We start from the raw sequence: 12,157 nt of genomic DNA, 5'->3' as shown, positions 1-12,157 counted from the left end.
CCATCGAGGGTAAATCTGGTCTCGCCGGGGGAAGCTGGACACGCAGAAAAAGTCCCAGGTCACAGGAAGCCTGCTCCTGCCCACGGGGCCGCGGGGCCCTGGCCGCCCGGCAGGAAGGATGGTGTCACGTTGGCACCTGTTTCTAAGATGTGAGAGCAAATCTGCCAACACTCACCAGCCCTCCCAGTCGCCCTGGACCTCCCCTGGCTCTTGAAAATGAAGTGTGAGAGAAACAAGTGACAAAACCCTGGGCGGGCCCACACCTTTGCCTGCCCCGGAGTGTTCTCGCTGGACTAGCTCGGTCCCCAGGCTTGTGCAGAGACAGAATCCTTCAGGGTTGGTTGGGGTGGAGAGCACAGGCGTGATGGCCTTACACTGGAAAAGGCAGATGAGCGACAGAGAGCTGGCAAGGGAGGAGGGGGCGAGGGCTGAGCCGGCCGGCCACAGGGGCCTCTGCTCACAGGAGGTAACTCAGGTTGCTTCTCTGCTGAGCTTCTCTGCTGAGCTCAGGAGGGGGGCCTGGTGCTGTTTCGTGCTGGAGGTGGAGATGTTATGACCAAAAGGAAAGGGGAGCCAATAGCTGCATGGAGCGTCAGAGGGCACGCTTTGGGGTCTACGGGAGGCTTCGGATGTGTATAACAGCCAGTTATATCAGTGGAAAGTACCGCGGTACACGAGGAGAAGGAACTTGTCCGACAGTCAGCCAGTGTCACCAGGAGACCCTTCAGTTACTGTTCCCGGGAGAAAAGCATGCCCACGGACCCTGCAGACGGAGTGCCGTGAACAGCACATCTGGCACATGTAGCGGAGAAGGTGCCCAGGAACTTACAGGAGAACCTAAGAATGACGAGATTCAGGAACTCTCAGAGCCTGTGATGTTTCTGAGTTGTTCCCATATAATATTTAATAAAAGTTATTAATGTCTACTCGAAGGGCGGTGTGACAAGCAGGCCCTAAGCAGGCCTGCCCAGCGCCATCATGAAGGGCCTGGGCAGGCGTTGTCTGTTTCCCCCGCCCAGGCATTTTCAGCACGTTGGCTCTCATGGTGGCCATAGGTGGAGGGGAGGAAGGTGGCTTCTCTTCAGAGTCTGTATATTAGGGAGAAAGTCCTCACTGGCCAGGATTTCCCTCCAGCCCCACCGGCCAGGATGTAATTAGTAGCTCATGCCCAGCTATCGGGGCCTGAGGTGGTACCTGGCATTGGTGACTTCTCCAGTGAACAGAGGGCTCCTACGCCTCCGGGAAGGAGGAAGCGGAGGAGAGCACTGAGCCTGGTGGGGGGAAGGCACTGAGCAGCAACCCCAGGGAATGCATCCCGTTCTGATAGGCTGGTGTTTGCAGCGAGCTCTGAGGGTCCGGAAAGTGCACCCTCAATGGGAGAGGCATGAAGTGAAGACACAGAAAAGAGGGAGAGGGGGTGGGCTGCTCTGCATGAAGACTTCAGGGATGAAGGTCAAAAGGAGACGTTAGCCCAGCAGGCGTGGCTTAGTGGTTTAGCATCGACCTGTGATCCAGGAGGTCACGGTTTGATTACCTGCCAGGGCACAGGCCTGGGTGGGGGGCTTGACCCCAGGAGGGGGCGTGCAGGAGGCAGCTGATGGATGTTCCTCTCACATCCATGTTTCTATCTCTATCCCTCTCCTTTCCTCTCTCCCTAAAATAATCTATAAAAACACTTAAAAATACATTTTAATAAAAAAATGTAGAAAGGGAGACGTTAACATTAAATCAAAATAAACGAAGGTTTCACATTTAATTGGTTTTTAAAAATCGGTCACAAAAAAAGAGGCAGGAGACATCTGGCCAAATGAAGTGCATGGGAGGAAAGCAGGCCTGTCTCCTTGGCTGCAGGTTCAAAGGAGCTGGAAGCCAGACTGCCAAGAAGCTTATGTAACCAGAGGCCTCTGCAGGAGCACAGTTCCGAACAGAGGGGCGCGACCCCAGGCCTCCGGGGGCTCAGCCGTGACCACCTCTCCCCCCAATCCCTTTCCCTGGACTTTTCCGCCACCTTCATTCCTCGGCGTCACACTGTCACTGCTCAGAAAGCCCCTTTCGGTGATGGTGACAGTGATGGCTCTGCAGACACCATCCTCCATTCACACAGCCAATGCTTCCTTCCTCAGCCTTTCCTGACCCCCCAACCTCCTGACCCCCGACCCCCTGACCCCCAGCCCCCTGACCCCCAACCCCTGGCCCCGAGTAGAATCACTCACTGCCGCCTTGCTTCCCCACCGAGCTCCCGCCTAGCACTTACCGCCCCTCAGCCCTGCACCTCTTGCTGTTGGCCCCAAGCCCTACTCTGAGGGGCTGGGAGGACCCCGCCGGTGCCTGGCAGGAGGGGGAGGTACTCATGGCTGTTCTTGGTATAAAGGGTTCATCAGGGAGGGTGCCAGCCGATTCTGGGCACACGGAGTGGTGTCTCCACCTCCCAGGTGCCTGCCCCTGGGCCTTCTCGGTGCAGATCGGCTTTGAGCAGGTCTGGGCTGGGGCCCAGCTTCTGCCTCAGGACGGGCTCCCGGGAGAAGCTGGGATTTCCCCCGAGCTCCCTGCGCAGGCCCCGAGGCAGGGGAGCCGCAGAGTCAGCCTGGTGGCCAGAGGCCCTTGTGATGCCTCATGTAGAATAATAAATTAGCTGGTGGGGTATTTCCATTATTTTGGAAAGAACCCCAGAGATCCTTTGGGGTTTGGTCAGAAACAGGGATGAGCGCATTCGTTTGCACACGCCACCTCTGGGCCTCACCCTGACACCACTTCCCTCCTTGGCATCCTGGGGTCTCGACTCGTCAAGGCCGAGAGGGACAGTGAGTCCCAGTCTATGAGGCTCCCCGACGATGGCTCCCACACTTCACTTCAGTGAAACGGGTTGCTGCCATTTGGAAAACCCGGTCTCAGCTCATCTGATCCTGACACCCAGGCCACAGGCCGGGTCTCCCCTAAGCCAGACCCCTCAGGAGAAACCTGCACTCGCGTGTCAGCCACGAATGCTCCCATTTCTTCATCCGGCCTCTGTGTTCTGAGCACTCCAGGATCTCGGATTTCCTTGCTCTCCGAGGCCTACAGCTCACCTGTCTGCAAAAAAGGCATTTCTCCCTCACTGACCAGGCTGCGTCCTTTTCCTCCGAGAAAAGCTCCCATCCGGTTTGGGATGGCAGGAAAAAGGCGAAGACGTGTCCCCTGGGTGTGGGCAAGCCTCTCTTTGGGGGTGCGAGCCCAGCCATGGCCGACCACAGGACTCAGGGGACCCCTGCTGGGGCTGGGGCAGGCTGTGCTCGCCCGGGGGCTCTGGCGCCTGCCACCAAACACGCAGCTTGGAGATGAAGGCTGACCAGATGGTGCTCTCGGCCTTGGCAGGTCACCACCCTCTCTGGGCTCATCTCCCGTGGGACCCTGCTGGCCCTGACCTTGGCCCATGTGCTGTGAGAGTAGAGTGCTGTGCTGCCCCCTCCCTCTCCCCCCAACACCCTCCCCCCCCCCTCGTTTCCTGGGCGTCCAGAAAGGAAGGGAGTGATGTCCTGAGGGCCGGCACACCCTTCCTCCTGGGCCTTTGCCAACAGGCAGACGACAGCGGCCACTCCCTCAGGACGGGTGCTGAGAAAGTCCTGTCCAGGAGGTGCCTCCTGCAGCCCAGAGCTGCTTGTCGTCCGGGTGGTCTGAACGCCCGGATCAATGTCCTGGCAACATCACCGGATGTGCCAGTTCACGGCTGGCGGTGACCCATCAGACTGCCCACCTCCCTCTCTTCTGACCAACAGCCCAGCACCGCACTGAGGCTGAGCCCGGACAGAGGCGCTCCCCTGCGTGCACCGCAGGGAACCCCTCCCCCACAGAGCTGGTCGCTCCAAAGGGACAGGAACCTGGTCATTTTCCCTCTGACTTGGGACCAGCTGGTCACGTGCTATTTTCACAGGATTATTTGTGTGTGGAGAGGAAATGCTTTCCCCTTTCTTACTCAGAATTGGTGTGACCTTCATCCGTCTTTCTGTCCTGATCCCGTCTGTGTCTTCCTCCCCCTGACCTCCTAGTGATGTGGTCATGAGGAGCGTGGCCGATCGCCCTTCCGAACGTGTCTGTCATCGTTCTTACGTGTTTCCATTATTTGGCTTCCTTATACTTAGCCATAGCTTGCTTTTGACCTTGGGGACACTGACTCTCTTTATTCCCAATTGCAATTCCGTTCTGTAGATTCTGTCTACATTCTGACCTGATCCTACGTGGTGGGGGTCACCCGGGCCTGGGCCCCTGAGAAGACCGAGTGTGAGCACCTTTCCCCCAGGCCTGGCCGTGGGCCCTGCCCTCTGCCCCGTTTGGGGATGTCCCAGGGCACTGGAGCCCACTGCTCCCGTCCTCCACATTCACCTCTGGACGTCTCCAAATCATCCACTCAGTTCAGCTGCTGTTAAGTAACACCTGTTACCAGTTTTCTCGCGTCTAATGAAGGAGACATGCTTCTGGGACATCTCTTGTTCCTGAATAATGTATTAATATTTGCTCTCCCCGTCACGTGTTTGGTCCTGTGCACATCATCCTCAGCATTACGCTTCCCGCTCTTCACGTCTCCTCGCTGGAGATGTTCCGCAGCCTCCCCATCGCTGGCCTCGCCCGGTCTCAGCAGTTCTCCCACCTGTGATTTTGCCAACTAACTTCCCACTGTATTTCCCACATTTTCTCATTTTTGCGCCCTTTACAACCCTTTAAGGGGAAAATGATTTCTTTTTTTATATAATATATTTTTACTGATTTCTGAGAGGAAGGGAGATTGAGAGAGAGAAAGACATCAATGGTGAGAGAGAATCATTGATTGGCTGCCTTCTGCACGCCCCCACACTGGGGATCAAAACCGCAACCCAGGCGTGTGCCCTTGCCTGGAATCGAACCTGGGACTTTTCAGTCCACAGACCCATGCTCTATCCACTGAGCCAAACCAGCTTGGGCAAACGTGATTTCTTTTCTAAAATTAACTCCTAAACATCCTGGAATTTTAAAATCTTGCTGAAATTTGTGCTTTCATGTCAGGTTAGGGGTTAGTGTGATGTGTTCTAGACCCAGACTCCCTTAACTTAGAGATGTAGGGGAAACACACAAATCTGAGCTGGGTGGGACAGGACAAAACTGAAGCCTCACCAAGAATCCAAAAAGTCCCGGCAAACCCTGGCGGGATGGCAGGGTGGTCCCGCTGAGCGGGAACCGGAATATCAAAGCACAGGGGGCCCGTGCATAGCTGGGTGCTGTGATGACAGAACACACCCAGGACAGCACCTGGACGCACCTCAGGCAGGGGCTGGGCAGCCTGCAGGCTAGCCACTTAGGTGCTGGAGACTGACAGCCCGTACTCGAACCTTCTATGAGCTGTGTGACCTCGGGCAGGTTTCTCAACCTCTCTGTGCCTCACATCTCTAGCCTTTAAAATGCTAATGGCATGTCTCTCACAGGGTGAATGAGAGCAAAGGAGTGGATGTATGTGTCATTAGAACAGGGCTTGGCATGTGAGTGATCTAGCTGTTGGCCACTGTGAACGTAAGTAACAGGGAGATAATAAAATATAATAGACACGAAAAGTTACGTCAACAAAGCAGGAGGAAAAGGTTGCGATGTACAAGGACCATTAGAAATTCAGGGCATGAGCAAGCTAGGAGGAAAGTAGCAAGAGTCCCACAAAGTGGGCGCAGAGGATCACGTGTGGAGCCCGGGGCTGGCGCTCTGGACACACCTCCGGAGCCTCACCTCCTGTGGGCACCGTCGATGGCCTATGTCCTTCCCCCGCTGAAACCGGGGCTGCCCGGGAAGGGCCTGCCACGTCGGCTGCTCAGGGATCTCACGTGTGTTTTGGGTAGATGGACAGGACCGCACGTAGGTGCCGTCGCTTCCAGAAAATGCCAGCACCCGCTGATGGGTGTAGGACAGAGGTGACGAGCGGCTCTGGCGAGGCCGTGGGCACCTCTCCATGTTTCCCAGACCCAGCGGGGCGGCTCCCTCTCTCGTCAGCTTCGCTTTGTCTTTTTTCTGTTAGCATTCGGGGTTCAGCATGTCCAGCCACCTGTAAACCCCAGGCCTGTGGCTTTGGCAGGCAGTAATAATTAACAGCCCGGATCTAACAGCCAATCAATGGCACCGGCTCCCTGCCCCAGAGGCACTAGAAGCGTCTGGAAAGCCAGCCTCGGGCTCCCACGGGCCCCTCTCTCCTGAGCGATCGGTTTGCATGCTCAGAAGCACCTGCGAAGGCACACTGCTCTCCTTTTGAAAATTTTGCTCTGCAACCCAGATCCGCAGAGCATGCAGGGCTCGGAAGCTCCCCGACGTCGACATGAAAACGTTTTCTTGGAAGCTGAGCTGACATTGTCCTCCTCGGGGCCAGTTTGCGCCGGTAACGACCTCGTGCAGGGGCTGGACGCGAGCACGGGCATTGCACCGGCCTCGAGCCGCCCGCCCCGTCCTGCAGCCGGGTCTCCGCCCTCCTGGAGGAGCCATGGTTTGCAGCTGGGACCAAGCTGGCACTGGGGCCACCTTCCTGATGGCCCCTGAGTTTCCTCCTCTCCCCTCCTCCACCAGCTGTCCCTGCAGACCTCCTCCCCTCCTCAGAGCCACCCCCGAGGCCCTCGGTCCCTCTGAGTGAGAGTCTTGCAGGGGAGGGGGGGAGGGAAGGGTGCTGGGGCCAGGTCTGCGTAGTTGCCAGGGCAGGTAACGAAACCCTGGAACTTCTGACATAAAGTGCACGCTCTGGTGTGTTTCTGTGACCCCATACATGTGATAGACACATGTGCGGTCCAGAGACTGGGAGAACATGGGTGTGTCCATCTACATACACAAGAAAGGAGGCCACACCTGCCCATCCTACCAGGCTCAGACCACGCCCAGTCAGACCTCCGTGGGCGCTGCGATAGGCCGGAGCTCGGTGGTCCCGCCTCCACGGTATTTATAGAGCCCCCCTCCCCCCCCCCAGCCCCACGTCCCTGTTGTTAGAGCTTCGGTAGGCGCCTGCTCTCCCGAGGGACGTGCTGTGCTCACGTGTGCAGCACCTGCACGAGGTGGTTACCTGCACACCGGGTGGGACAGGGCATTTACAGCAGGAAAAATAAAGCCTAGTGCCCTGGCCGCTTGAGCTCAGTGGATAGCGCATCGGCCTGTGGACTGAAGGGCACTTACCTCCGCTGCAGGCTTGATACCCTGCAGGTGCGGGAGGCAGTCAATTGATGTCTCTCTCTCTCTCTCTCTCTCATCGATGTTTTTCTCTGTCCCCTTCGCTTCCACTCTCTCTCTAAAAAAAAAAGGGGGGGGGGGGTAGATATCCTCAGATGAGCATTAACAACAAAAAAACCAGATAGTACGAATGGAGTGCAGGGATTAACACAGAGGGATGTGGGGGTGACAGGTGATGCTGCTACAGAGAAAAGTGGGGCCTCCTTCCGTCCAGAGCCTGTGGCAGCCCATGTTGTGGCACGTCTGGTCCTGTGTTACAACGTGGTTTAAGCTGCTTTTGGCCACGCGGGGCAGAGTCTGGGAGGGGGTCAGGATAACGGAGGCGACAGCACTAAGGTGGGGCTGGGGGTGAGGAGGCGGGTGTGCCTGGCAGGTGTCCACAGGGCCCAGGGCAGACTGGGCGCAGAGCCCACGGTGACCTCTGAGGTTCCGGTCTGTAGCCAGGTGGAGTGGCCCCTGAGATGGGGACGCAGGAGTGGGGGTGGGCTTCAGAGCACCAGCACGTTCGGTTGTCAGCAAGTTTTCACATTTTGTCAAACATCAACATGAACCGCCATGAACAGTGGCTGCCGAGGGATGCTCTGCCCTCGGCCCCCCACCGCTGCTCCGCTGGCATCGCTGGCCCAGCAGAGCTGGCGTTTGCGGCATTGTGGTAGGCTATGTCAGAATACTGCCGTTCGAGGCCAGCCTGCCCCAGATCTAACCAATAGAAGGCCTTGGTCAGAACATGGTACTTCCGAAGGCCTGTTCTTCACCTCCCCTTTGCACCTGAATTGCGGGACCCTCGCCTAATTCTGCCCTGACTCTGCTGCATGACCTCAGACACGGTGGTTAGCCTTGTCAGGGACAGACAGGCCTTGCTCGTGCCTGTCAGGGGCAAGGGCACGGTCTTGGGGGGGGGGGGGGTTGGCGGGGGGGGGGCCTCAGCTCCCATCCTGCCCGGCCCCTTCCTCTGGGCAGAGCTGGAGAAGAGGCCGCCTTTCAGGCCGGGTTCGCCCACCTACAGCCGTGGTCAGCAAACTGCGGCTCTGTTGACTAATGAGTTTGCTGACCACTGATCTTCGGGATAGACTCGCCGGGAGGAGCTTGCAAAAAGAACGCTGGTGCCCAGGCCACACCCCTTAAATCCCAGCGGAGGGAGCTGGAGATGTAGGGACTGGGGATTGCCACCCTCTGTCACTTGTCACAGGCAGGTGTGGGCACCTGAGACCTGTGGGGAGGGGGGTCCGGGGGGGGGGGGGGGGGGACAGGGGCAGGCCCCAGGCATTGATGCTGAAGCTGAACTGGCCAGAGAAGCCAGTTCCTGTTTGAGCTGCTGCCCCAGGACGGCCAGGCTCCAGCAGCCAGCAGCCACTGAGAGGGCCAGCTGCAGAGGCCCCGGTGAGCGGGAGAGGAAGGCACAGGTGGAGGCCCTCTGTGTGTTGCTGTTGCTCTGGGGGAGGGGTGACGGAGTAGCTGCTGACAGATTTCATATCGGGTAATAATGGCAGCGATGGGTCGTGATCTCCTGAGTGCTGTGCATGGGGGATTCCGTGCTGACTGTGGCCTGGCCAGCGGCCAGGGAGGGTCTGCCCCAGGCCTGGGAGGGGAGGGTCTGCCCCAGGCCTGGGGAAGCATCCCGGCTCTCAAACCATCTCGCTGCTCCTCCACGGGGAGCGGGCGTGGCATATAGGCACTCGCTCAGGTTCAGCTGCGCTTTGGCCAACACTTGGTGACTAGGCTCCTGTTATAACCATTACTAACAGCGACGCGAAAACTCAGCTGGCGCTGCTCAGAGAGTGACTGGGAACACGAGTGTTTAATGAGCCATGAGTTGGGGAGGATTTTATTCTCCATCTGATGCTTTTTGTAGGAAAGAAGTGAGCACCGCTCTCCTGCTTATGTTTAATAAGGTTTTAATTTAAGAATCCCAAAGAAGCCAGGTTTGTTTTAAGAGAGACGCAGAGGTACAAGCCCCAGGCCCTCCCGCAGCCTGGCGAAGGCCCCCAGGCGACAGTCCCTTTGGGGATTGGGTCACGGACCCAGCCCTGAGGGACCCAGCCATGGAGGGAGGGGCTGAGTGGTTTGTCCCAACACACAGCTGATCACTGTGGCTTCCAAGCAGCCCTGCTCTGGGACCTGGGACGGGAGGGGAGGCAGAGGGCGGGCAGGTGCTCTGAGCAGACAGAGCCTGCACCCGGCCTGAGGCCGGACAGAGCGGTGGCCGGCATCCTACCTTTGCTGCGAGCAGCGCAGTTCAGTGTAGATGACCTGTGACCTGTGACCTCCTGACAGGCCCGTCCTCTCAGGAGCTGCCCTGCCCAGGCAGGCTCTGCAGGTGAGAGGGTGTGGAGTCCCTCCTCCTGGCCTGGGTACCCCCTCTGCCAGCCAACCTTGGGCCTGAGCGGAGGGGAACTCCAAAAGCTATACTGAAGTCCCTTCCGGCCGGAGGTGCAGGGGAGAGAATCCATCAATGGGCCCATCCCCCGCCGCTGCGGAGCAGGGGCCCCTCGGGAGGGCTGCCTGATGCCCGGGGTCTCCCAGCGCCGCCGCCCACACACATGGGGGCGGAGGGGGCAGCTGCGCCTCACAGCGAGCCTCCAGGCTCCTGGCATCAGAACGCATTTGATCCCACCCACATTGACTTTCCTCCCCGCGCGGAACGCTGGGAGGTGCGGCTGGAAGGTTCTGGGACAGCTAGGGAGTGTTGTTCTCTCCCCCCTCCCCCAATAGAAGATGAATTATTAAGGTCTCCTAAGTGTCTGACGACACTGCCTGGCAGATAGGCTGAGTGTTAGTTTTCTGGGCATCTTTCGCTTCAGTCGTTCACAGGGCGTGCAGTGACAGAGAAGGCGCAGAGGCACACAGCACCTGCTGGGACACGGGGCGCGCAGCTCTGTTTCTCCGTCACGGTCTGCATCGTCCTGCCAGGCTGAAGCCGCACGCACAGGGCAGCTGTGGTCCCTGTGCAGGCACGTCCTGAGGCCGGTGTCGCTCTCATGCCACCCTCCGCTCTAGGCCTGCGGGAACGTGACCCCGCCCAGCCCCCTGCCCATCACACGCCATCCCCTGGACCCAGCTTCCATGTGGCCGCGGCAGGGCCAGGCAGTGCCCCCAGCCCAGGTGGAGGGGTCCGCCTCCAGGAGCCCATCTCTGCCCGCCCGGTGGGGACAGAGCAGAGGCAGAGAGGGGAGAGCCGTCCCTGTGAAGTGGGGCCTCCTGAGGGGGACCGGGGTGAAGAGGAGGCCGAGGCTCTGCTTCAGGCTGAGGAAGGCTTCCTCCCCTGAGAGCGAGGGAGCGGGCACCACGTCCGGCTCCACGTGGACACGGACTCCAAACTGGGCAGCCGAGTTCCCAGCGCCAGCAGCGCGGCTCTCCGAGGCCTGCTTCTCCCACAAATAAATAGCTGCTGTCAGAATCCCCGGCCTGTGTGGTAAGCCCCATTCCAGAGTAGCAGGTGGTCCTGTGGGCAGCGCCCGGGACAGAGGAGGCTGGGGCCTGCGGGGCCCCAGGGTGCAGGCCCCTCCCTCTGAGCTGGACTTGCCCGGGAGGGACCCCATAGGCTGTCCCCATGGCATTGGGCAGGGTGGCGCTGTGGCCGCAGGGACGAAGGGCCAGTAAAGTTGCTGTTTGGAGGCCTGTGCGCTGGACAGGGACCTCATGGACAGTCACCCCCACAGCCACCTGCTGACTATGCCCCCAGGGCAGACATGGCACCAGGCTCACAGAGGTCAAATGCCACGTTTGCTCGGTTCAAGAGGCAGAGCAGGGACGTGGCCCGTCCATGCTCAGACCCCTGCACTGCCGCCCCTGACCCCGGGCCCAGGAAGAAGGTCACCCAGCTGCTTCTCCTGTCAGCGTCTTTGCAATCCCGCCAGCCTGCCTCACACGTTTCCACCCGCTCCCTGGGCCCATCTCGTCCGGTCCAGGCACTTAGAGGAAGCCTTGGGCAGCATCAGGGGGTCACAGCGTCTCGGGGTGCCTTGATGGCTTAGGAACACGTGGCCCAGGGCCTCCCGCAGAAGGTGGGAGTCCTGCCACCATCCAGGTGCCACCCCCCGGGCTGGCGAGGCTCACCCTGTGTTCTCTCCACAGCAGATGAAGCTGGTGGCCGAGAACCTGAAGGAGGAAGGTGGGAAGGAGAAGGCGACCTGAACGAGGCAGAGGGCACCGAGCGGCTGAGCGGCTCCCAGCCCAGACCCAGGGCTCAGCCAGACGCAGCAGCTCCCTGTGGCAGCACCCACTCCTCCCAACGTAGGGTCCCGGCTCAGGGCCCGGAAGGGGGCACTGGGCCCCAGCTCCTGGCAGCTCCCCACCCTCACCTCCCCCCGCCCCAAGCCCACTGCCCCGGTTTCTGCCCAGGCCCCACACTCCATTCCGCACACCGCACTTCACTGCTGCCCTGAGCCTCTCGTGCGGACCAACCACCAGCTCTCCATGGAGCCCCTTGCGGGACAGTCACCCCCACCCCCCGCCGCCCAGGGCCCGTGGGGCGGGGTGGCGGCCCGGGTGCGAGCCATGCTGAAGGGGGCTCTGCCCGGCCTCCGTTCTGAGAGAGGGTGGACAAGAGGCAGGATTTTCAATTCCCGACAGCTCTACCTCTCTCCTGGTTCTGTTTTGCAATATGTTAGACACTAGTCAGCAGAAGCAATAGTTTCAGCTATTAAAGCTCCTCTCTGCTCCCACTTCCCTCGAGTGGACTGTGAAGGCCCCGGGTTCTGGGAGGGGCCTAGGTCCTTCAAGGGGAAGCCTAAGTGGGGAGGCTGAGCTTGGGGCTGGGCACCTGGTGCCACTTCCAAAGCCTGCAGCTGGAGCTCGGGCTGTTCTGGGGCTGGTGGGGGGGGGGGGGACCTGCTGCCATGGGGCGCCTGGCCAGGGCTGCGGGGCTGCTTCCATGCACAGGGTGCCAGGCGGAGAGCCAGCTGCCACACCCGGCTCCTGGTGTGGCTGACACCTGTGGAGGAGGGGCCTTAGCCAGGGGTGC

General features: G+C 59.7%; 1 protein-coding gene across 1 annotated transcript in view; it reads left to right on the top strand.

Annotated features, from left to right (window-relative positions):
* Positions 1 to 11,874, top strand: part of ANO10 (anoctamin 10) — an 87,626-nt gene extending 75,752 nt beyond the window's left edge. The window contains exon 13 of the mRNA XM_084903193.1: positions 11,269 to 11,874. Coding sequence (XP_084759319.1) covers positions 11,269 to 11,328 — 60 coding nt within the window. The 3' untranslated portion in view covers positions 11,329 to 11,874. The remainder of the gene's footprint in view (positions 1 to 11,268) is intronic.
* The last annotated feature ends 283 nt before the right edge of the window (positions 11,875 to 12,157 follow it).

This window comes from Pipistrellus hanaki, assembly GCF_964339955.1.
Source record: "Pipistrellus hanaki genome assembly, chromosome: 13".
NCBI classification, from domain to species: domain Eukaryota; kingdom Metazoa; phylum Chordata; class Mammalia; order Chiroptera; family Vespertilionidae; genus Pipistrellus; species Pipistrellus hanaki.
Note: the sequence above shows the minus strand (reverse complement) of the source record. Positions and strands in the feature narration are given on the sequence as shown.